The following is a 20214-nucleotide window of genomic DNA, read 5'->3' as shown; positions in this document are numbered from 1 at the left end:
AATCCAGAAAATCACATTGTATGATTTTTAAGTAATTAATTTGCATTTTTGCAGACGCTTTCCAATCTTTATCTGAGACGATACGAGAGAGGTTGAACAGACTAGTAATAAGGGTTGCGACAATGGTGGAGGATCATTTTAGGAAGAGAGGGTCGATTGTCTAGCCCAGCTGATTTGTAGGATCCAGATTTTTCAGATCGAGACACTGGAGTCTAATATGGAAGTAAATTCTCAATACCTGTTTTACTAATTGGGTCCTTGGGGCCTTCTCCTGCATTCGTAACCATGTGGGAGGTTGGAATTTACCAGTTGTGAAGTTATAAATACCAGTTGGATGCATTCACATGCTTTCAAATGGTTGAGAAACTCATGGATGTCATTTGTAAGTTTCTGTGTGCAGTTTGAAGGAAGTTGATGGTAATTTTTGGAGCCATTGTTGACTAGTGTTAACGCAATAACTTGTATCATTCTGTTGTGCTTCAAGAATGAACATGTTGTGTTATGTTGCCAGGAGAATCGTCTGGACATTATGTGCTGTGTGAAGCTGCCAGAGGGGAAGGAGGGGAAGACTGATGGCTTCCTCTTCCGCTTCTTCAAGAATATCTACGCCCCCTTCATCCTCAAGGAGTGGGTCAGACCCATAGTGGTGAGTAGATCTACGCCCTCTTCATCCACAACGAGTGCTGGTACTCAGATTTGAATGTAAATGTACAATAGAGCCAGCATTTAAGCCAACAATTGATGTAAACACAGTGTGTCTTTAATGTCTCCTCTTCTTGGACAGGTGGCTGTGTTTGTGGGGCTGCTGTCCTTCAGTATTGCTGTCACCAATAAGGTAGAGATTGGACTGGACCAGAAGCTCTCCATGCCTGATGTAAGTATGTCTAACCCCACCAGCCCCACAACATTTGGTGTTGTGCTCTTAGTTTTGATACATTGGCTCATGCTGGACATCTCTCTATTGAATCTCCCATCCTATAGGACTCGTACGTGCTGGACTACTTTAAGAACCTGAGTACGTACCTCCACACGGGTCCTCCGGTCTACTTCGTGGTGGAGGATGGCCATGACTACCTGAGTCTGGAGGGCCAGAACTCTGTGTGTGGAGGGGTGGGCTGCAACAATAACTCTCTGATCCAACAGGTCTACACAGCATCTCTCATTAGCAACTAGTGAGTGACACACACACACACTCACACACCGCCTCCCTTACAGCAACTAGTGAGTGACACACACACTCACACACCGCCTCCCTTACAGCAACTAGTGAGTGAAGCAACAGCAACCCCCCCCCCCCCCCCTCCACTCTTTTTACCTTTGGACTCCATGTTGACATCAGTATTATACTGTGAAGTCAGTCTAGCTCAAACAGGGTGACTAGAACTCTGGGTTTAGCTGCTGTTGTTATAGCAGTGAACTCATTGACAAATACCTTCTTGTTTGAAGGAATTATGAGACTTTCTTGAATATCTTCCAATAGAAAAGGATCAAATACTCTCCATGTTATTGTCCCCCAGCACCACTATAGGATTCAACCCGTCGTCGTGGCTGGATGACTACTTTGACTGGGTCAAGCCTCAGTCCACCTGTTGTAGATATTACAACTCTTCTGGGGCCTTCTGCAATGCCTCAGGTAACACACACACACACACACACGCACACACACTGAAGATATTACAACTCTTCTGGGGCCTTCTGCAATGCCTCAGGTAACACACACACACATGCACACACACTGAAGATATTACAACTCTTCTGGGGCCTTCTGCAATGCCTCAGGTAACACACACACTGAAGATATTACAACTCTTCTGGGGCATTCTGCAATTTTCTTTAATTTGATGTTAGAAAAATATTGTATTGAAGTAGCTATTTGTCTACTCTCATCAGTGGTGGACACGTTGTGTGTGCATTGCCGCCCCATGACCCCCAGTGGGAAGCTGAGGCCTACGGAACAGGACTTCATGAACTTCCTCCCCATGTTCCTGTCAGACAACCCTAACGCCAAGTGTGGGAAAGGGTAATTATTGTGTCTCTCTGGCAATCCAGGTATGGCTCATAAAGGATTGTGTATTGAGAAGTATTGGATGTGGGGTGTGAGTTGATGGTAAACCACTCGTCTGAATCTTCACTTTTCACCACAGCTCTGATAGAATTGTCTATGAACGCTTACATTTGCAAGTGAATCATTCAGTTTAAGGGAATTGAAATTCCTTTTAACTGAATTACTCTTTCTGTCTCTAACTTGGTCTTTGTGGTCCTGTAGTGGTCATGCGGCCTACAGTTCAGCGGTGGTTCTAAAGGGGAACGCCACGTCTGTGGGGGCCACCTACTTCATGACCTACCACACCATCCTCAAGGACTCACCTGACTTTATAGACGCCATGAAGATGGCCCGTGTGCTGGCTGACAACATCACAACCGCCATGGGACACAAAGTCTTCCCCTACAGGTAAACTAGGCTAACTCCTATGTTAGTTAAGGATTCCTGTTATCTCACTCAAATAGGAGTTATCTGCTCCAGTGTTGTTTCCATATCACCCTCACTTAAAAGGGTGAGGCTTTTCCTGCAAAGGGTCAGTATCACTGGCTTACCTGTTGCTATAAAAGTCACTGGTAAAATCTTGCAGGTTGACAATAATTGTCGTTTATTGTCATGAGTCTTGTCCTGGAGGCAGAACTGGGTGATTTCTCCTTAGATAAACCAGCTGTGAAGTCAAAGTTGGCTATATTGTAACAATTCATAAAAACAAAAATGGGTATTTTGGTCTTAATTTAAGGTTAGGGTTAGCATAGCTCTCAAACTCTAGGTGGCATTCTGCCTTCTCTCCCTACAGTTTCAGCCCTCCGCTTCACCCACGATTGGCTCATGTGAACTACAATCTCGTCCCTGTGTTATGTTTAGAAACGTCAGTAATCATCGCTTGCGATACGGCTTTCGAAACATATGGCCCTTTAATCAGCGAGAAAAAATTTAATAAAAAGAAAGTTACAGATCCGTACAGCTATGGAGCCTCCAAGCTACATTTCTTTCCCAGTTATGCTTCCACACAGTTGTTCGGAGCACACTAAATAGATAATTAGCGCAGGTGGTCGCCTCTGTCTTCCATTTGTCTTCCGTAAACAAATGCTGTAACATGGAGATATGGCCAGGTGGGAACCCTACAATGGTGTATTAATTAACCTTTTTTAAATTATTATTATTTCTCGCTGCTATGAATGATAAGGTCCCTGTACCGCAAGCGGTCCGTGTTAATGTTTAGACCTAACATAACTCCACCGTACAGAAAACGCCTTCTTCCAGTTAGTTTTATGTGTAATGTAATAGAACTGAGAGTCACGGGTCAGCAGTTTGGTTAAGTTTAAAATCAGATTGAACGACTTTGTGGCTGTGCTAGCTAGTGATCACTCTGCAGAGCTGTCACCAGAACAAGATTCATGATGAAAAACTCTAACCTGCTAAAATGTTCGCGCATGAGGAGAAACTATTGTCACTAGTGGGATAGATGCTCACTGTTTCTGAGTTCTTGATTTATCTTGCTAAATGAACCGGCTCTGAAAGCTGTTACATTTTGTGGTCTCTTAGGACTCAAAGTCCAGGGTCTTTGTTCCTTAAAATAACCATAAAAGGTGAAGTTAGTCAGACTTAGATAACTCATAACATGTTGTTATGGCTGCCATTGTAACACAGTTTTTCTCTTGTTTGACCTTGACATCTAAGTTTTATGGCCACTCCTGTTTATATTTACTACACTTCCTGTTTTAAGGGTTAGAGAGGGGTTGTATAGTGCATTTAATTTTAGCGCGCACTGCGCCCGGCCCGCCACAGGAGTCGCTGGTGCGCGATGAGACAAGGATATCCCTACCGGCCAAACCCTCCCTAACCTGGACGACGCTAGGCCAATTGTGCGTCGCCCCACGGACCTCCCAGTCGCGGCCGGCTGCGACAGAGCCTGGGCGAGAACCCAGAGTCTCTGGTTGCACAGCTAGCGCTGCTATGCAGTGCCCTAGACCACTGCGCCACCCGTATAGTGCATTTAAACACAGCATCGACCTAGAGTTTTCATCTGTATTCTTCGTAGCTGGTTACCTTCCACGACAGACTGAGGCTGGCACTAAGACAGCATTGAATGAGCTGTTTTCCGCCATAAACAAAAAAGAAAATGCTGACCCAGAGGTGGGACACTCCTAGTAACCGGGGACTTTAATGCAGGAAAACTTAAATCTGTTTTACCAAATTTCTATCAGCATGTTAAATGTACAACCAGAGGGGAAAAAAACTCTAGACCACCTTTACTCCACACACAGAGAAGCTCTCCTTCGCCCTCCATTTGGCAAATCTGACCATAATTCCATCCTCCTGATACCTGCTTACAAGCAAAAAGGCAGGAAGCACCAGTGACTACATCAATAAAAAAGTGGTCAGATGAAGCAGATGCTAAGCTACAGGACTGTTTTGCTGGCACAGACTGGAATATGTTCCGGGATTCCTCCGATGGCATTGTGGAGTACACCACTTCAGTCATTGGCTTCATCAATAAGTGCATGACATCGTCCCCACAGTGACCTGTACGTACATGCCCCAACCAGAAGCCATGGATTATAGGCAGCATCCGCACTGAGCTAAAGGCTAGAGCTGCGGCTTTCAAGGAGCGGGACTCTAACCCGGAAGCTTATAAGAAATCCCGCTATGCCCTCCGACGAACCATCAAACAGGCAAAGCGTCAATACAGGACTAAGATCGAATCCTAATACACCAGCTCTGATGTTCATCGGATGTGGCAGGGCTTGCAAACCATTACAGACTACAAAGTGAAGCACAGCCGAGAACTGCCCAGTGACACGAGCATACCAGACAAGCTAAACTACTTCTATGCTCGCTTCGAGGCAAATAACACTGAAACATGCATGAGAGCACCAGCTGTTCTGGAAGACAGTGTGATCACGCTCTTCGCAGCCGATGTGAGTAAGACCTTCAAACAGGTCAACATTCACAAGGCCGCAGGGCCAGACGGATTACCAGGACGTGTACTGTGAGCATGCGCTGACCAACTGGCAAGTATCTTTACTGACATTTTCAACCTCTCCCTGTCCGAGTCTGTAATACCAACATGTTTTAAGCAGACACCATAGTGCCTGTGCCCAAGAACACTAAGGTAACCTGCCTAAATAACTACTGACCCGTAGCACCCACGTCTGTAGCCATGAAGTGCTTTGAAAGGCTGGTCATGGCTCATGTCAACACCATTATCCCAGAATCCCTTGACCCACTCCAATTTGCATACCGCCCCAACAGATCCACAGATGGATGCAATCTCTATTGCATTCCACACTGTCCTTTCCCACCTGGACAAAAGGAACACCTATGTGAGAATGCCATTCATTGACTACAGCTCAGCGTTCAACACCATAGTGCCCTCTAAGCTCATTAATGAGCTAAGGACCCTGGGACTAAACACCTCCCTCTGCAACTGGATCCTGGACTTCCTGACGGGCCGCCCCCAGGTGGTAAGGGTCGGTAACAACACATCTGCCACGCTGATCCTCAACACAGGGGCCCCTCAGGGGTGTGTGCTCAGTCCCCTTCTGTACTCCCTGTTCACTCATGACTTCATGGCTAGGCATGACTCGAACACCATTAAGTTTGCCGATGACACAACAGTGATAGGCCTGCTCACTGACAAAGATAAGATGACCTATAGGGAGGAGGTCAGAGAACTGGCCGTGTGGTGCCAGGACAACAACCTCTCCCTCAACGTGATCAAGACAAAGGAGGTGATTGGGGACAGGAAAAGGAGGACCGAGCAAGCCCCCATTCTCATCGACGGGGCTGCAGTGGAGCAGGTTGAGAGCTTCAAGTTCCTTGGTGTCCACATCATCAACAAACTAACATGGTCCAAGCACACTAAGACCGTCATGAAGAGGGCATGACAAAACCTATTTCCCCTCAGGAGACTGAAAAGATTTGACATGGGTCCTCCGATTTCTCAAAAGGTTCTACAGCTTCAACATCGAGAGCATCCTGACTGGTTGCATCACTGCCTGGTATGGCAACTGTTCGGCCTCCGACCGCAAGGCACTACAGAGGGTAGTGCGAACGGCCCAGTACATCACTGGGGCCAAGCTTCCTGCCATCCATAACCTCTATACCAGGTGGTGTCAGAGGAAGGCCCTAAAAATTGTCGGACTCCATCCACCCAGGGTCATAGACGGTTCTCTCTGCTACCGCATGGCAAGCGGTACCGAAGTGCCAAGTCTAGGTCCAAGAGGCTTCTAAACAGCGTCTACCCCCGAGCCATAAGACTCCAGAACAGCTAATGAAGTGGCTACCCAGACTATTTGCATTGCTCCCCCCCCTCTTTTACACCGCTGCTAGTCTCTGTTATCATCTATGCATAGTCACTTTAACTCTACCTACATGTACATATTACCTCAACTAACCGGTGCTCCCGCACATTGACTCTGTACCGGTTCCCCTCTGTATATAGTCTCGCTATTGTTATTTTACTACTGCTCTTTAATTACTTGTTACTTTTATTTGTTATTCTTATCCCAATTTTTTTTTGAACTGCACTGTTGATTAGGGGCTCATAAGTAAGCATTTCACCTGTTGTATTCGGCGCATGTGACTAATATAATTTGATTTGATTTGAAAGGCCAGTCTGAAAGGTGAAATCTATGTATTCTGGCCAGTCAAATGCCCTGTTTTTTTGTTTTTTGATGCTTCTTTGTCAAATCTTTTTTTAGTGTCGTGAGTGGCCACAACTAGGGCAATGAATGTTGTTCCTTTTTAAATACGCACTTCACAACATGTAGCTTTCTACATCCTGTAATACAGTCATGTTGAATTCGTTTAGTCTTCAATTGTAACCGTTGTTTTCCCTCCAGTGTGTTCTACGTGTTCTATGAGCAGTACCTGACCATAGCCTACGACACGGTCTTCCAGCTGGGCGTGTCGCTGGTGGCCATTTTTGTGGTTACCACGGTGCTGCTGGGCTTTGAACTGTGGTCAGGAGTGCTGGTCAGCATCACCATCGCCATGATCCTGGTCAACATGTTCGGGGTCATGTGGCTCTGGGACATCAGCCTCAATGCTGTGTCCCTCGTCAACCTTGTCATGGTGAGTGAAGAAACAGGCTGATAGCAGCTGGTTTTAACATCATGTCTTCCTGTAACTTGGCATATTTCAGTTGTTTTGGTAGTCATTTTTTATTGCCACATTTTGACACCAAGAGGATGCAGAGAACTATTTTGTTGTGGACACAGCCCAGTATTCCCAGTCTATTAATTGTTTGTGTGTGTTGCAGAGCTGTGGTATCTCTGTGGAGTTCTGCAGTCACATAGTGAGGGCCTTCTCCATCAGTGTGAAGAGTACCAGGGTGGAGAGGGCTGAGGAGGCTCTGGCCCACATGGGCAGCTCAGTAAGTACAGGGGTTTATTCATTAGTTGGATTCCATTGCAAAATGTTTTGTCTGTAAAACGGTTTGCAACTTAAACGATTGTTTTGATAGGACAAATTCCGGTAGGTCCCTCCATGTTGTGTTCTGTTTGCTTCCATGTGGTATCTGGAGTAAACGGTAAAGTGTTTAGGTTGCAAGACAGTTTGCACCAGACAAAATGGAATAGGACTAATGAATAGACCTCAGCTCTACTTTTGTAGTTCACCACAGACTGGAACGCTGTATTCTGTCCATAGAAATGTCACACTGTCTGAATATTTTTTTTAAGAAAAGCATTTAGTTCATCCTTTGCCCAATAATTCTGAAATAGCAGTATAGCAAAAATAGTATTGCAAACTGAACTGTGGAGTAAAATTGAATTCTTGGCATGAATGGAATATCTAGAAAAGTAGAAATGACTTCCTTGTTTTACTCAGGTTTTTAGACACTGGTTATTTTACTCATTATTGACTGGAGGGAATGCTGACCAGCAGAATATAACTAAACCATGGCTCCTCTTCTCCCAGGTGTTCAGTGGCATCACTTTGACTAAGTTTGGAGGCATCCTGATCCTGGCTCTGTCCAAGTCCCAGATCTTCCAGATCTTCTACTTCCGCATGTACCTGGCCATGGTGCTGCTGGGGGCCACGCACGGACTCATCTTCCTCCCTGTGCTGCTCAGCTATGCAGGTACGCATGGTGTGGTTTGTGTGGCCTTTCACCTCGCATATAATCCCCTTCCTAACAGCACACTATAGCACTTCTCTAAGCTCACTAGCACCCTCTATCAACAAAAGGAAGTGTGCCTTGAAATTAAGGTTTGCTTAACACCGGAGTATGTTGTGCCTCAACACAGTAAGGGGGGGGGGGGGGGGGGGGAGGGGGGGTTCCTCCCAAAAGTCCTTAACGATTATGCCTTTGAAAAAATGACACCATCTGTCTCTCGCCTCAGGTCCTTCGGTGAACAAGGCCAAGGTGTTTGCAGCCAACAAACGCTACGCCGGCACAGAAAGGGAACGCCTCCTCAACTTCTAGAGACAGGACAATGGTATGAACCAACTAACCAGTCTGTCTGGTCTGGGAGAGACTGTGTGGGGTGACTCAGTGTGACAGGAGCAGCTGTTTCTATGATTATTGACACACTCATCAACCATTCACTACGCAGCATATCGCAGGGATGCAACTCAGGAATAACAGTGTGGGGTGTCTGTCAGAGGCCTTCTCAAATGCTTCTTTTCACCAATTTAATTCTCAAGGGCAATTCTGGGTGTTATGCAATAGTGCACACAGTGGCAAATATTTTGCAACTGAAGTCCAGGGCCTGTATTCACAAAGCATCTCAGAGTAGCAGTACTGATTTAGGATCAGTTTAGCCTTTTAGATCACAATGAATAGGATTACGTTGACAGGTGGGAGCTGGTCCTAGATCAAAATCATCAAATGTTATTAGTCACATGCTCCGAATACAACAGGTGTAGTAGACCTTACCATGAAACACTTACTTACAAGCCCTTCACCAACAATGCAGTGTTAAGAAAATATTTACTAAATAAATTAAAGTAAAAACACACTAAAATAACAATACTGAGGGGGTACCGCTACCGAGTCGAGGTAATTTGTACATGTAGGAGGGTTAAAGTGACTGCATAGATAATAAACAGCGAGTAGCAGCAGTGTCAAAATATTCACTATTCCTACTCTGAAGACGCTTTGTGGGCCAGGTAGTCCCTCCCTGTTTTTGTCCCTTTTTTCTGTTTGGTGCCAAATGAACACAACTCATTTCAGTAACCTAGAATACCCCCCTAAATCAACAGCAATACGATGATGTATACTGTTTTCTCTCTCAACGCAGTGTGACATTAGGAGAAACTTCAACTCCCACAACCTTCTAGTTTGGATAATAAAACCGATGCTACCCTTTAGTTTCTTTTGGGGATCAATAGTTGTGAAACCAGCCAGTGTTTTTTTGTATTGGGATTAGCTAAGTACTATGTGTAAAGAGAGTGATATATGCAAAGGTTGACTTCTCTGAGGATAGCTATTTGATATGATGAATCATTGATGTATACTGTACCGATTTACACTGTAATGTAACTAATAATGAAAAAATATTTAAAGAAGAAATGTACCTTGGATGTGTTGGTAATCCACACTAACTATAATTCTGTAATTATATTTCTATGGTTCCACAGTTACTGAACACTTTACCAGTTGGATTGAGGTCATTTTATTCATGTTATAATAACAATATTGTGTGACACTGTATTCCTATAGCCAGGGGTCCGTATTCACAAAGCGACTCAGAGTAAGAGTGCTGATCTCGGATCAGGGTCCCCTTGTCTATTTAATTATGATCGAAAAAGCAGAACTGATTCTAGATCAGTGAATACGGGCCCAGAGGTCAGTCTAAGTACTGAGGTTTTCTAGGCCAAGGAGTACAGTAGTTATTCTTTGTTTTTTGACATTGTAGTGAGCTTGGGCTGACTCCCTGTTTTGAAGTGATGTTTTTGCTTACAGTTAAGGTTAGTGTCCAGTTGTCTGTAGTACTTCAGAATGTAAGGCTGAGCCTAGATATTAATGTAATGGTTATTATAGGGCAACTAGTGTCTCTAAATGTTTGTGACAGACATGCTTTTTGACAATGTTGTGCATTGGTGCTGGAAAGGAGATGCACAATGTTGTAATATCCAGTCTTGAATGAAAATCTTAATTTTTAACTATTTTATTGTGTGGGCTGCATTGCAACTCGGTCTTGACAGATGAAATGTAATGTGCAGTAGAACCTCCTAGTGGTGTTGTGGAAAAGATGCACCACTATAGATTTCTCTGATTTTGGGGGGGGGGGGAATAAATCACTTACTAATATCTCATGTGTGCCTTATTTGAGTAACCTCACACAATAGAATAGATGTTCCCAAGAAACAGCCTGGTTGATGGTTGTTATGTACAAAGTGACCACATTGTGGAGCCAGATATCATAGTAGCTGTCTGCTGTGTCTGTGTCTCTCCCGACTAATGGTGTTGACCTATTTTTCATCAGTCTGTAAGGCTACAGTGGTTGTTATGCAGTATTTCCTCACTTCAGGAGGATGTGGTCTAACATGGTAGTTTCAATGCTTTACATTTACTGCCAATTTGAGGGCTCACGTTTATATTTTTTCTGTCTTGTGGTTGTGAGACATGAGTATTTTAAAGATGATTCATATTTGTCCGGTATTTTGAAACCCAACAACCATTTCTAATAATATGAACTTCGAACTTCACCCAGAGTGTGTCTACTTCCATGTCCCACATTGAACATAATATCCTAACTGGAATCGGCTGCCAAACCGAGGACTGATGGTTTGCAACAGTGTCAACTCCCTTTCTGTCCTGACTTGGCAAGTGCCTTAACAGCCTTGTCATACAGACTGCCACTTCATCATTTATTCATCCATTTTCTCTCTCATCGTTTGGGCTGTTCATTGAATCTGGTGGAGATTAAAATATTAATTTCCCCCTGGCTGGGGCTGTGGGGGGCAGGAGAGGGTCGGAGGGGGACACAGACTAATAATATATGTAGGAGAGTGGAACAGAGGGGGGGGGGGGGGGGGGTATATAGGCCCTGTGTGGCTCACCTCTCCCTGGACCCCTCACCTGACCCAGACACTGCTCTTTTATGAATAAGAATATGGCTGTCATCTACAGATGATTTGCCATTGCTGACATTTCAGCAGCTGGTTTTCTCCAGGTTGCCAATTACATGCCAGAGATTAGGTTTTGCATTATTTTATGTAAACTGTTTATTTGAATAGAGACAGCTACACTGAATTATTGAATGCCAGATACTGTACATTACACCATGCTTTTACTTATTTATAGCATCAGTCCCTCAATCAGCTTAAGAAATTAGAATATCGGAGGAGGACGCATGACTTTCAACCTTCATCGCTCCCGAGCCCGTACGGGAGTTGTAGCGATGAGACAAGATAGTAGCTACTACAACAATTGGATACCACGAAAAAGGGTTAAAATAAAAAATACCTTTTTTTGAATATGAATATAGCCGTGAAACATCAAGGTAATATTTATGAACGGCAACCATACTATACTGTAGTTTACTATTTATCAGGTGCATACTATACTGTAGTTTACTATCTGTCAGGTGCATACTATACTGTAGTTTACTATCTATCAGGTGCATACTATACTGTAGTTTACTATTTATCAGGTGCATACTATACTGTAGTTTACTATCTGTCAGGTGCATACTATACTGTAGTTTACTATTTATCAGGTGCATACTATACTGTAGTTTACTATCTATCAGGTGCATACTATACTGTAGTTTACTATCTATCAGGTGCATACTATTCTGTAGTTTACTATCTGTCAGGTGCATACTATACTGTAGTTTACTATCTATCAGGTGCATACTATACTGTAGTTTACTATCTGTCAGGTGCATACTATACTGTAGTTTACTATCTATCAGGTGCATACTATACTGTAGTTTACTATTTATCAGGTGCATACTATACTGTAGTTTACTATCTGTCAGGTGCATACTATACTGTAGTTTACTATTTATCAGGTGCATACTATACTGTAGTTTACTATCTGTCAGGTGCATACTATACTGTAGTTTACTATTTATCAGGTGCATACTATACTGTAGTTTACTATCTGTCAGGTGCATACTATACTGTAGTTTACTATCGTCAGGTGCATACTATACTGTAGTTTACTATTTATCAGGTGCATACTATACTGTAGTTTACTATCTGTCAGGTGCATACTATTCTGTAGTTTACTATCTGTCAGGTGCATACTATACTGTAGTTTACTATTTATCAGGTGCATACTATACTGTAGTTTACTATCTATCAGGTGCATACTATACTGTAGTTTACTATCTGTCAGGTGCATACTATACTGTAGTTTACTATCTGTCAGGTGCATACTATACTGTAGTTTACTATCTATCAGGTGCATACTATTCTGTAGTTTACTATCTATCAGGTGCATACTATTCTGTAGTTTACTATCGTCAGGTGCATACTATACTGTAGTTTACTATTTATCAGGTGCATACTATACTGTAGTTTACTATCTGTCAGGTGCATACTATACTGTAGTTTACTATCTGTCAGGTGCATACTATACTGTAGTTTACTATCTATCAGGTGCATACTATTCTGTAGTTTACTATCTATCAGGTGCATACTATTCTGTAGTTTACTATCGTCAGGTGCATACTATACTGTAGTTTACTATTTATCAGGTGCATACTATACTGTAGTTTACTATCTGTCAGGTGCATACTATACTGTAGTTTACTATCGTCAGGTGCATACTATACTGTAGTTTACTATCTGTCAGGTGCATACTATTCTGTAGTTTACTATCTGTCAGGTGCAAGGTTGCTGTATTTTGCAGATATTCAAGTACAGCATTTTTGATCCATTCAGTTTGTACTGGGGAGCCAGGCAGGCTGAGTTCTGGCTGTGGCCTCTGTCTGTCTGGTCTGGATAACTGTGACCATGGATTATCAATCCCTGGAAAAACTATCCATTCCCCCTCTGAGGCCTCATATCATATCGTCATTGAACGAAACATAAAATAATCAATATGGTTTTATGAGTGAATGAGCTCATTAATTGGTCACCAGCGCTAGATAGATGATAAAATATGATTTGCTGACCTCAATGTGCATTATGCACTTTGGAATAAGAGTCATTATTCTAAGGAAAGAGAGTCAACCCATATTACACCACTTTGTTTTTAACAGCACAAAATGGTTAATAAAAGGCAGGGTAGAAATGTGGGCTAAAATGGCAGCAGCCCACTAAACTAAAGCATGTGATGTAAACATTCTACTGGCAGAAAAAGTAAGAAGGCTAACTGTACAGTACCAGTTACCATACTGGCATGGTACATTATTATATTCCTCAAGTTGAATAGGTTATTATTAAGAAAAACACCAGTCATTTTGCATTTCTTGCCGCAGTGGAAATATTTAATGTGAAATAATGTAGAGATTGTAGTGGCGACTTTAAGAGAAGGCATACTGTAAATTGACACGTTATCAGGCAGCTCCTGCCGCCATGTGAGGTCACTTTGCTTTACATGCGTTGCCATGACGCCTTACTGTCACAACGACAAATGCTTTCTAAAATACTTAGTCAAGCAACACACACCACATGATTACAGAAGACGATTTCTTGCTAGTCGCCTACCAGGAATCCAAAGCAAATTCTGCAACACCTCCACACCTCTCAAAGCTGGTTCATGAAAATACACATACTTCTTGTCAACACCTTGGCTTTCTCCAAAGTACCCCTAATAAGTCATTGAGTGCCCTTAATTGCTGCCAACACTTTCCTTGGGGTTCAATTTCCGGCCATGTTTTCCACTTGACTGAATCACTTGGGCTGAATCACTTTAAAGGGTACATTAATAAGTAAGGTGAGAGAGACATTTCATACCCTGTTGTTTTGCGTCACTGGTTTTCTGTTACAGCCGGGGCTCAGTTGACGCCAAACTAGACTGAGTGGAACAGCGGGACTAGAGAGTCATCTCAAATCAAATGTTATTGGTCACATACGTGTTTAGCAGATGTTATTGCAGGTATAGTGAAATGCCTGTGAAGATCAGATTCACACACAGGTCCACCTGCAGTGGGGTCTGTAACGTTCACATTGATATGATTCCCTATATCTATTTCTATCTGCAACATTTCACATCGCTGAATACCCCCCCCCCCCCCCCCCCCCCCCCCCCCACTGACCAGACAAGCAGCCAACTAGGGAGTCCCTCTCCCACTGACAGCCACAACACTCACCATTCACTTCCTTGTTTACAAACGTCCAGGCCATAATGGTGGTGGGCCCAGCAGCGGCCGGGGTCTGACCTGGGGTGAATAGCCCTGAGTCACTGCAACACTCACAGCATCAGAAGGGGGAGGAAAGGCCTGGGGGGGCAAACTGCCGTTTCAGCCAAATGTTATTTTAATAGCGGGAAGGGCAATAGACTAGGCCAGGGGGCTTGCCCCTAAAACGATGGAACACATATTTGGTACAGTGGCGATGGCTGATGTGTGAGCCAACCCCAGGAAGGGCAGTCAATTGTCCTTTTATGAGGCTCTGAGAGGGGTATTAGGGATCTCAATGAAGAGGGCTAAGCCGTATAGGCCATGTGGCCGTGGCCAGGCCTGGAACTGTTTGTTTTGATGGTAGCACAAGACTGGGACTGGCGTGACTGCCCGCCCGCCTTGTTTACCTTGGATGTGTGTCAAACGGTACTGGGAGAGCCCATTTGTTCCTTCACATTTGCTATATTTTCCTTCCTCCCTCTCCCTGAGAAACTGTCCTCTCAGATTGCATCAGAGCCATAGCCGGGCACAACATGTTCCCTGAGCTCCATATAGGAGAGCCACAACTCACTAGCACTGGCTGGCCTTCTCAACTTGCACTGACTTGGAGTTGTTTCTGATGCTCTTATGCAAAGGGATATGTGAGACATACTTTAATATTCATGGTAAATTACAACCGGTTGGGTGACAGACTCAACATCACAGTGCTGATGTGTCACAGGCTAAACCTCACGTTCAAGGGTTTAGGATTTGTATAATGAGAAACATGCACTGCTTCATGCATGGTTGAATTGTAAAAAATGCTGGTTTTGGTTTTCTGCAAACAAATATTAAGAGTGAAACCAGATATCTCATGCTATGGCAGTAAATCAATTCAGCAACATCAGGAGAGAGTAACACAAAATTAAGCGAAGCCACTCACATTTCAGGAATCTTGTTTTTATTGAACAAGCAAAGCAGTATATTTACAAACATACGCACGTGTATTTGGATGTTGTTGACCATCAGCTTTCTGGCAAAGCCTAAAAGTGGGTATCCTATGGCAAAACCTATTGGGCTTACAAATAGAATCAGAACTTCTCCCAAATGTATTTCACCCCAATTTCAGCACTATCCATCTTATCTGATTACTCAATCACAGCAATCAGATTAAAGTCAAATAAAACTTGTTTTATCCAACCCTTCTGTGTTGAATACAATAGGCCTGATTCAAAACACATGGCAATTCACACATTGTCTATTTTTACTTGAACAATGTATCCATGTTTCTCTGTGACATAGTTCAGTATCAACCTACGTTGTTGTATCAAAGTTTCTATAGTCAATTTCAGATTGAGAGAATATATACCCAACATTACAGGTCAATATTACAGCTACACACATTTGAAAAGGGCAATTTAATAAGCATTGCACTTAGGGCGTGGCTGAGGTGTATGACAAAAGGATTTTCACCATCCTAAACTTTCTGATCAGACATGGATATGTGCATGTAGCATAAAGCTCGTTTCTGTAAGGCCTGTTTGATTTGTCCATTCAAACCAAAGAAAAAGATAAGTGTTCAAAAGACTAGTTGGATCTAATAAAATAAGAGAAACTCTTGGTAACACTGCTATGATGTCACAACAATGCCATTAGCATACCATTCCGAAGGTGACTTTCGAGCTTGAACCACTCGTCATAAAAGATTGGTGGCACAACAATATTGCGATCATGACAGATACCATGCCATTTAAACACTTGGTTCGGTCATGACAGATACCATGCCATTTAAACACTTGGTCCGGTCATGACAGATACCATGCCATTTAAACACTTGGTCCGGTCATGACAGATACCATGCCATTTAAACACTTGGTCCGGTCATGACAGATACCATGCCATTTAAACACTTGGTCCGGTCATGACAGATACCATGCCATTTAAACACTTGGTCCGGTCATGACAGATACCATGCCATTTAAACACGTGGTCCGGTCATGACAGATACCATGCCATTTAAACACTTGGTCCGGTCATGACAGATACCATGCCATTTAAACACTTGGACCGGTCATGACAGATACCATGCCATTTAAACACTTGGTCCGGTCATGACAGATACCATGCCATTTAAACACTTGGTCCGGTCATGACAGATACCATGCCATTTAAACACTTGGTCCGGTCATGACAGATACCATGCCATTTAAACACTTGGTCCGGTCATGACAGATACCATGCCATTTAAACACTTGGTCCGGTCATGACAGATACCATGCCATTTAAACACGTGGTCCGGTCATGACAGATACCATGCCATTTAAACACTTGGTCCGGTCATGACAGATACCATGCCATTTAAACACTTGGTCCGGTCATGACAGATACCATGCCATTTAAACACTTGGTCCGGTCATGACAGATACCATGCCATTTAAACACTTGGTCCGGTCATGACAGATACCATGCCATTTAAACACTTGGTCCGGTCATGACAGATACCATGCCATTTAAACACTTGGTCCGGTCATGACAGATACCATGCCATTTAAACACTTGGTCCGGTCATGACAGATACCATGCCATTTAAACACTTGGTCCGGTCATGACAGATACCATGCCATTTAAACACTTGGTCCGGTCATGACAGATACCATGCCATTTAAACACTTGGTCCGGTCATGACAGATACCATGCCATTTAAACACTTGGTCCGGTCATGACAGATACCATGCCATTTAAACACTTGGTCCGGTCATGACAGATACCATGCCATTTAAACACTTGGTCCGGTCATGACAGATATTGTGATTAAGAAGTTCAGCTTCAATACCAGATCTGTATCATTGGTCATTGGCATCATCATGACTTGCTTCCAATACCTTTCCTCCCACTCCAGTATAGCACGAGAAACGCACTGATAACTCACTCTAACATAGAGCACAGGAGACTACACACTGATAAGAGTAGGTCAGTCACCGAATGTCCAAAGCAAGCACTCCACAGGTAGAAAACAAGAAGAGTACTTAAATGTACTGAATACTATACAGTATAAAATCCCATTAAATCTGTGTATTTTACTTTTTTTCTAATAAATTGTCATGCTGATAGTGGGATTGGTGGCTAGAAAATAGAAAAGGGAAAATGGATGAGAAAATAAATGGAACCATTTACATCAACTTGCCCTTTTGTGGTTTGAGTCAACTGAACTTGATCAGAATCCGTTTGTTTCATCACAAGTCATTCTCAAATCACATCCATCCATATCTGCATTATTCAAAAGTATACTTCTAGTGAGGAGACTGGAAAATGCACATTCACTTTGATAACAGTCCTGTCAAAAGCTGCAGTGCAATTCATTCTTATGATGATCATAAGGCAACCAAAACAAGCAAAATTCCACATAGGAACGAGGGACCAATGAAATCAATCATCTCACTCGCAAAAAAATAAAGATGGGATCTAAAAATAAAAATGTGATTAGTGCAAATGTAACAATCACAAAGCAATAATTTGCTTTGACAAAAAAATGACATGAAACCTAAAAAAAAAAGCAGAGGATGTAAAAAGTGTTGATATTTTTTTGTTTGTTTTTCAAAGTGGAGGAAGATAGGATTCTCCCTTTCATACGCTACCGTTAAAGTTTGGGGTCACTTAGAAATGTCCTTGTTTTCCATGAAAAATGAATAGAAAATGTTGACAAGGTTAGAAATAATAATTCTGTCCTTCAAACTTTGCGTTCGTCAAAGAATCCTCCATTTGCAGCAATTACAGCCTTGCAGACCTTTGGCATTCTAGTTGTCAATTTGTTGAGGTAATCTGAAGAGATTTCACCCCATGCTTCCTGAAGCACCTCCCACAAATTGGATTGGCTTGATGGGCACTTCTTACATATCATACAGTCAAGCTGCTCCCACAACTGCTCAATAGGGTTGAGATCCGGTGACTGTGTTGGCCACTCCACTATAGACAGAATACCAGCTGACTGCTTCTTCCCTAAATAGTTATTGCATAGTTTGGAGCTGTGCTTTGTCCTGTTGTAGGAGGAAATTGGCTCCAATTAAGCGCCATTCACAGGGTATGGCATGGCGTTGCAAAATGGAGTGATAGCCTTCCTTCTTCCAAGATCCCTTTTACCCTGTACAAATCTCCCACTTTACCACCAACAAAGCACCCCCAGACTATCACATTGCCTCCACCATGCTTTACAGATGGCATCAAGCACTCCTCCAGCATCTTTTCATTTTGTCTGCGTCTCACGAATGTTCTTCTTTGTGATCCGAACACCTCAAACTTAGATTTGTCTGTCCATAACACTTTTTTCCAATCTTCCTCTGTCCAGTATCTGTGTTCTTTTGCCCATCTTAATCTATTATTTTTATTGGCCAGTCTGAGATATGGCTTTTTCTTTGCAACTCTGCCTAGAAGGCCAGCATCCCGGAGTCGCCTCTTCACTGTTGACGTTGAGACTTGTGTTATGCGGGTACTATTTAATGAAGCTGCCAGTTGAGGACTTGTGAGGCGTCTGTTTATCAAACTAGACACTCTAATGTACTTGTCCTCTTACTCAGTGGTGCACATTCCTCTTTCTATTCTGGTTAGAGCCAGTTTGCGCTGTTCTGTGAAGGGAGTAGTACACAGCGTTGTATGAGATCTTCAGTTTCTTGGCAATTTCTCACATGGAATAGCCTTCATTTCTCAGAATAAGAATAGACTGACGAGTTTCAGAAGAAAGTTATTTGTTTCTGGCCATTTTGAGCCTGTAATCAAACCCACAAATGCTGATGCTCCAGATACTCAACTAGTCTAAAGGAGGCCAGTTTTATTGCTTCTTTAATCAGAACAACAGTTTTCAGCTGTGCTAACATAATTGCAAAAGGGTTTTCTAATGATCAATTAGCCTTTTAACACAATGTGCCATTGGAACATAGGAGTGGTGGTTGCTGATAATGGGCCTTTTGTACACCTATGTAAATATTAAATTTTTAAAAATCTGTCATTTCCAGCTACAATAGTAATTTACAACATTAACAATGTCTACACTGTATTTCTGATCAATTTGATGTTATTTTAAATGGACCAAAAAATTTGCTTTTCTTTCAGAAACAGGGACATTTCTTAGTGACCCCAAACGTTTGAATGATAGTGTAAGTCTTTTGAAGATGTAACTAGTCTCGAATGTAGGAGTAAAAGTCTGAGAAAAATGTTGAAGTAAGAATATATGTATGGAAATACGTGTCACTTTGGCTGCTTTCAAGTCTTGATCTGAAAATGAACATATGAATGTGGCCTGCAGTAGAGTGTAGTGGAGCTCCCACATCATGGTCCATAATGGATCCCCAGGCTGCAGAGAGGAGACAAGGTCGTGGCACCCAGTGGTGGGGTGGGGAGGAGGGTGTGGTGTAGATTCTGGTCCTGGATCAGAAGGGCATGGTCTAGGTGCTCCTCCTGACGGGTCACTAATGCTAGGAGGTCTGGACGAGGCGTCTGTAGTGGGGCATGACCTCGTGCTCAGGCAGGTACAGGTTGAACTCCAGGGCTACAAGCACAGGGAACTCAAAGGCTATCAGCTCCCTCCTGTTCACACGAAACCTCTCCTCCAGTTTCTACAAATTAGGGAAAAAAAGGGAGAGGAGAGGTGATGTAGTAACTAAACCACTGTACTACTTAATATATTAGGTGAATAATATGTAGTGACAAATACTTTTGTCTACGATCCGTGAGCTAGCCACGTTGCTATCTGTCATGTGGTGCTTTCCTGTCACGCAGATATTTATAATGCTTGACAAATAACCACATCAATATTATATTACCATCCTATCATATTTTTATTACATTTTTACAAAAGTTTAACATTAAAGCTGGGATCCACAAAAGGTGAAACAGCCGCCACTGGTCGCCCCAGATGCATTTGTCATTGTTTTTGTGGATGGGAGGGGGGGA

At 42.9% G+C, this 20214-nt stretch overlaps 2 protein-coding genes across 10 annotated transcripts in view; one reads left to right on the top strand and one right to left on the bottom strand.

The window, feature by feature from the left end:
• npc1 (Niemann-Pick disease, type C1) overlaps positions 1–10304 on the top strand; it is a 30815-nt gene extending 20511 nt beyond the window's left edge. Inside the window, exons 16-25 of the mRNA XM_021613656.3 lie at positions 512–646; positions 785–874; positions 982–1172; positions 1518–1633; positions 1891–2020; positions 2267–2452; positions 6889–7120; positions 7308–7421; positions 7967–8129; positions 8392–10304. Of these exons, the coding sequence (XP_021469331.1) occupies positions 512–646; positions 785–874; positions 982–1172; positions 1518–1633; positions 1891–2020; positions 2267–2452; positions 6889–7120; positions 7308–7421; positions 7967–8129; positions 8392–8474 (1440 nt within the window). The 3' untranslated portion in view covers positions 8475–10304. The remainder of the gene's footprint in view (positions 1–511; positions 647–784; positions 875–981; positions 1173–1517; positions 1634–1890; positions 2021–2266; positions 2453–6888; positions 7121–7307; positions 7422–7966; positions 8130–8391) is intronic.
• A 4911-nt stretch (positions 10305–15215) lies between these two features.
• Positions 15216–20214, bottom strand: part of LOC110530509 (CDK5 and ABL1 enzyme substrate 1) — a 31056-nt gene continuing 26057 nt past the window's right edge. For all 9 annotated transcript variants that reach the window (XM_090182570.1, XM_036986158.2, XM_090182571.1 and 6 more), the window contains one exon: positions 15216–19877. In XM_090182570.1, coding sequence (XP_090038696.1) covers positions 19737–19877 — 141 coding nt within the window. In that variant the 3' untranslated portion in view covers positions 15216–19736. The remainder of the gene's footprint in view (positions 19878–20214) is intronic.

The sequence above is a fragment of the Oncorhynchus mykiss genome, chromosome 8, assembly GCF_057628025.1.
Source record: "Oncorhynchus mykiss isolate SJ-2025 chromosome 8, ASM5762802v1, whole genome shotgun sequence".
NCBI lineage: Eukaryota > Metazoa > Chordata > Actinopteri > Salmoniformes > Salmonidae > Oncorhynchus > Oncorhynchus mykiss.
This window is presented reverse-complemented; position numbering and strand designations above follow the sequence as displayed.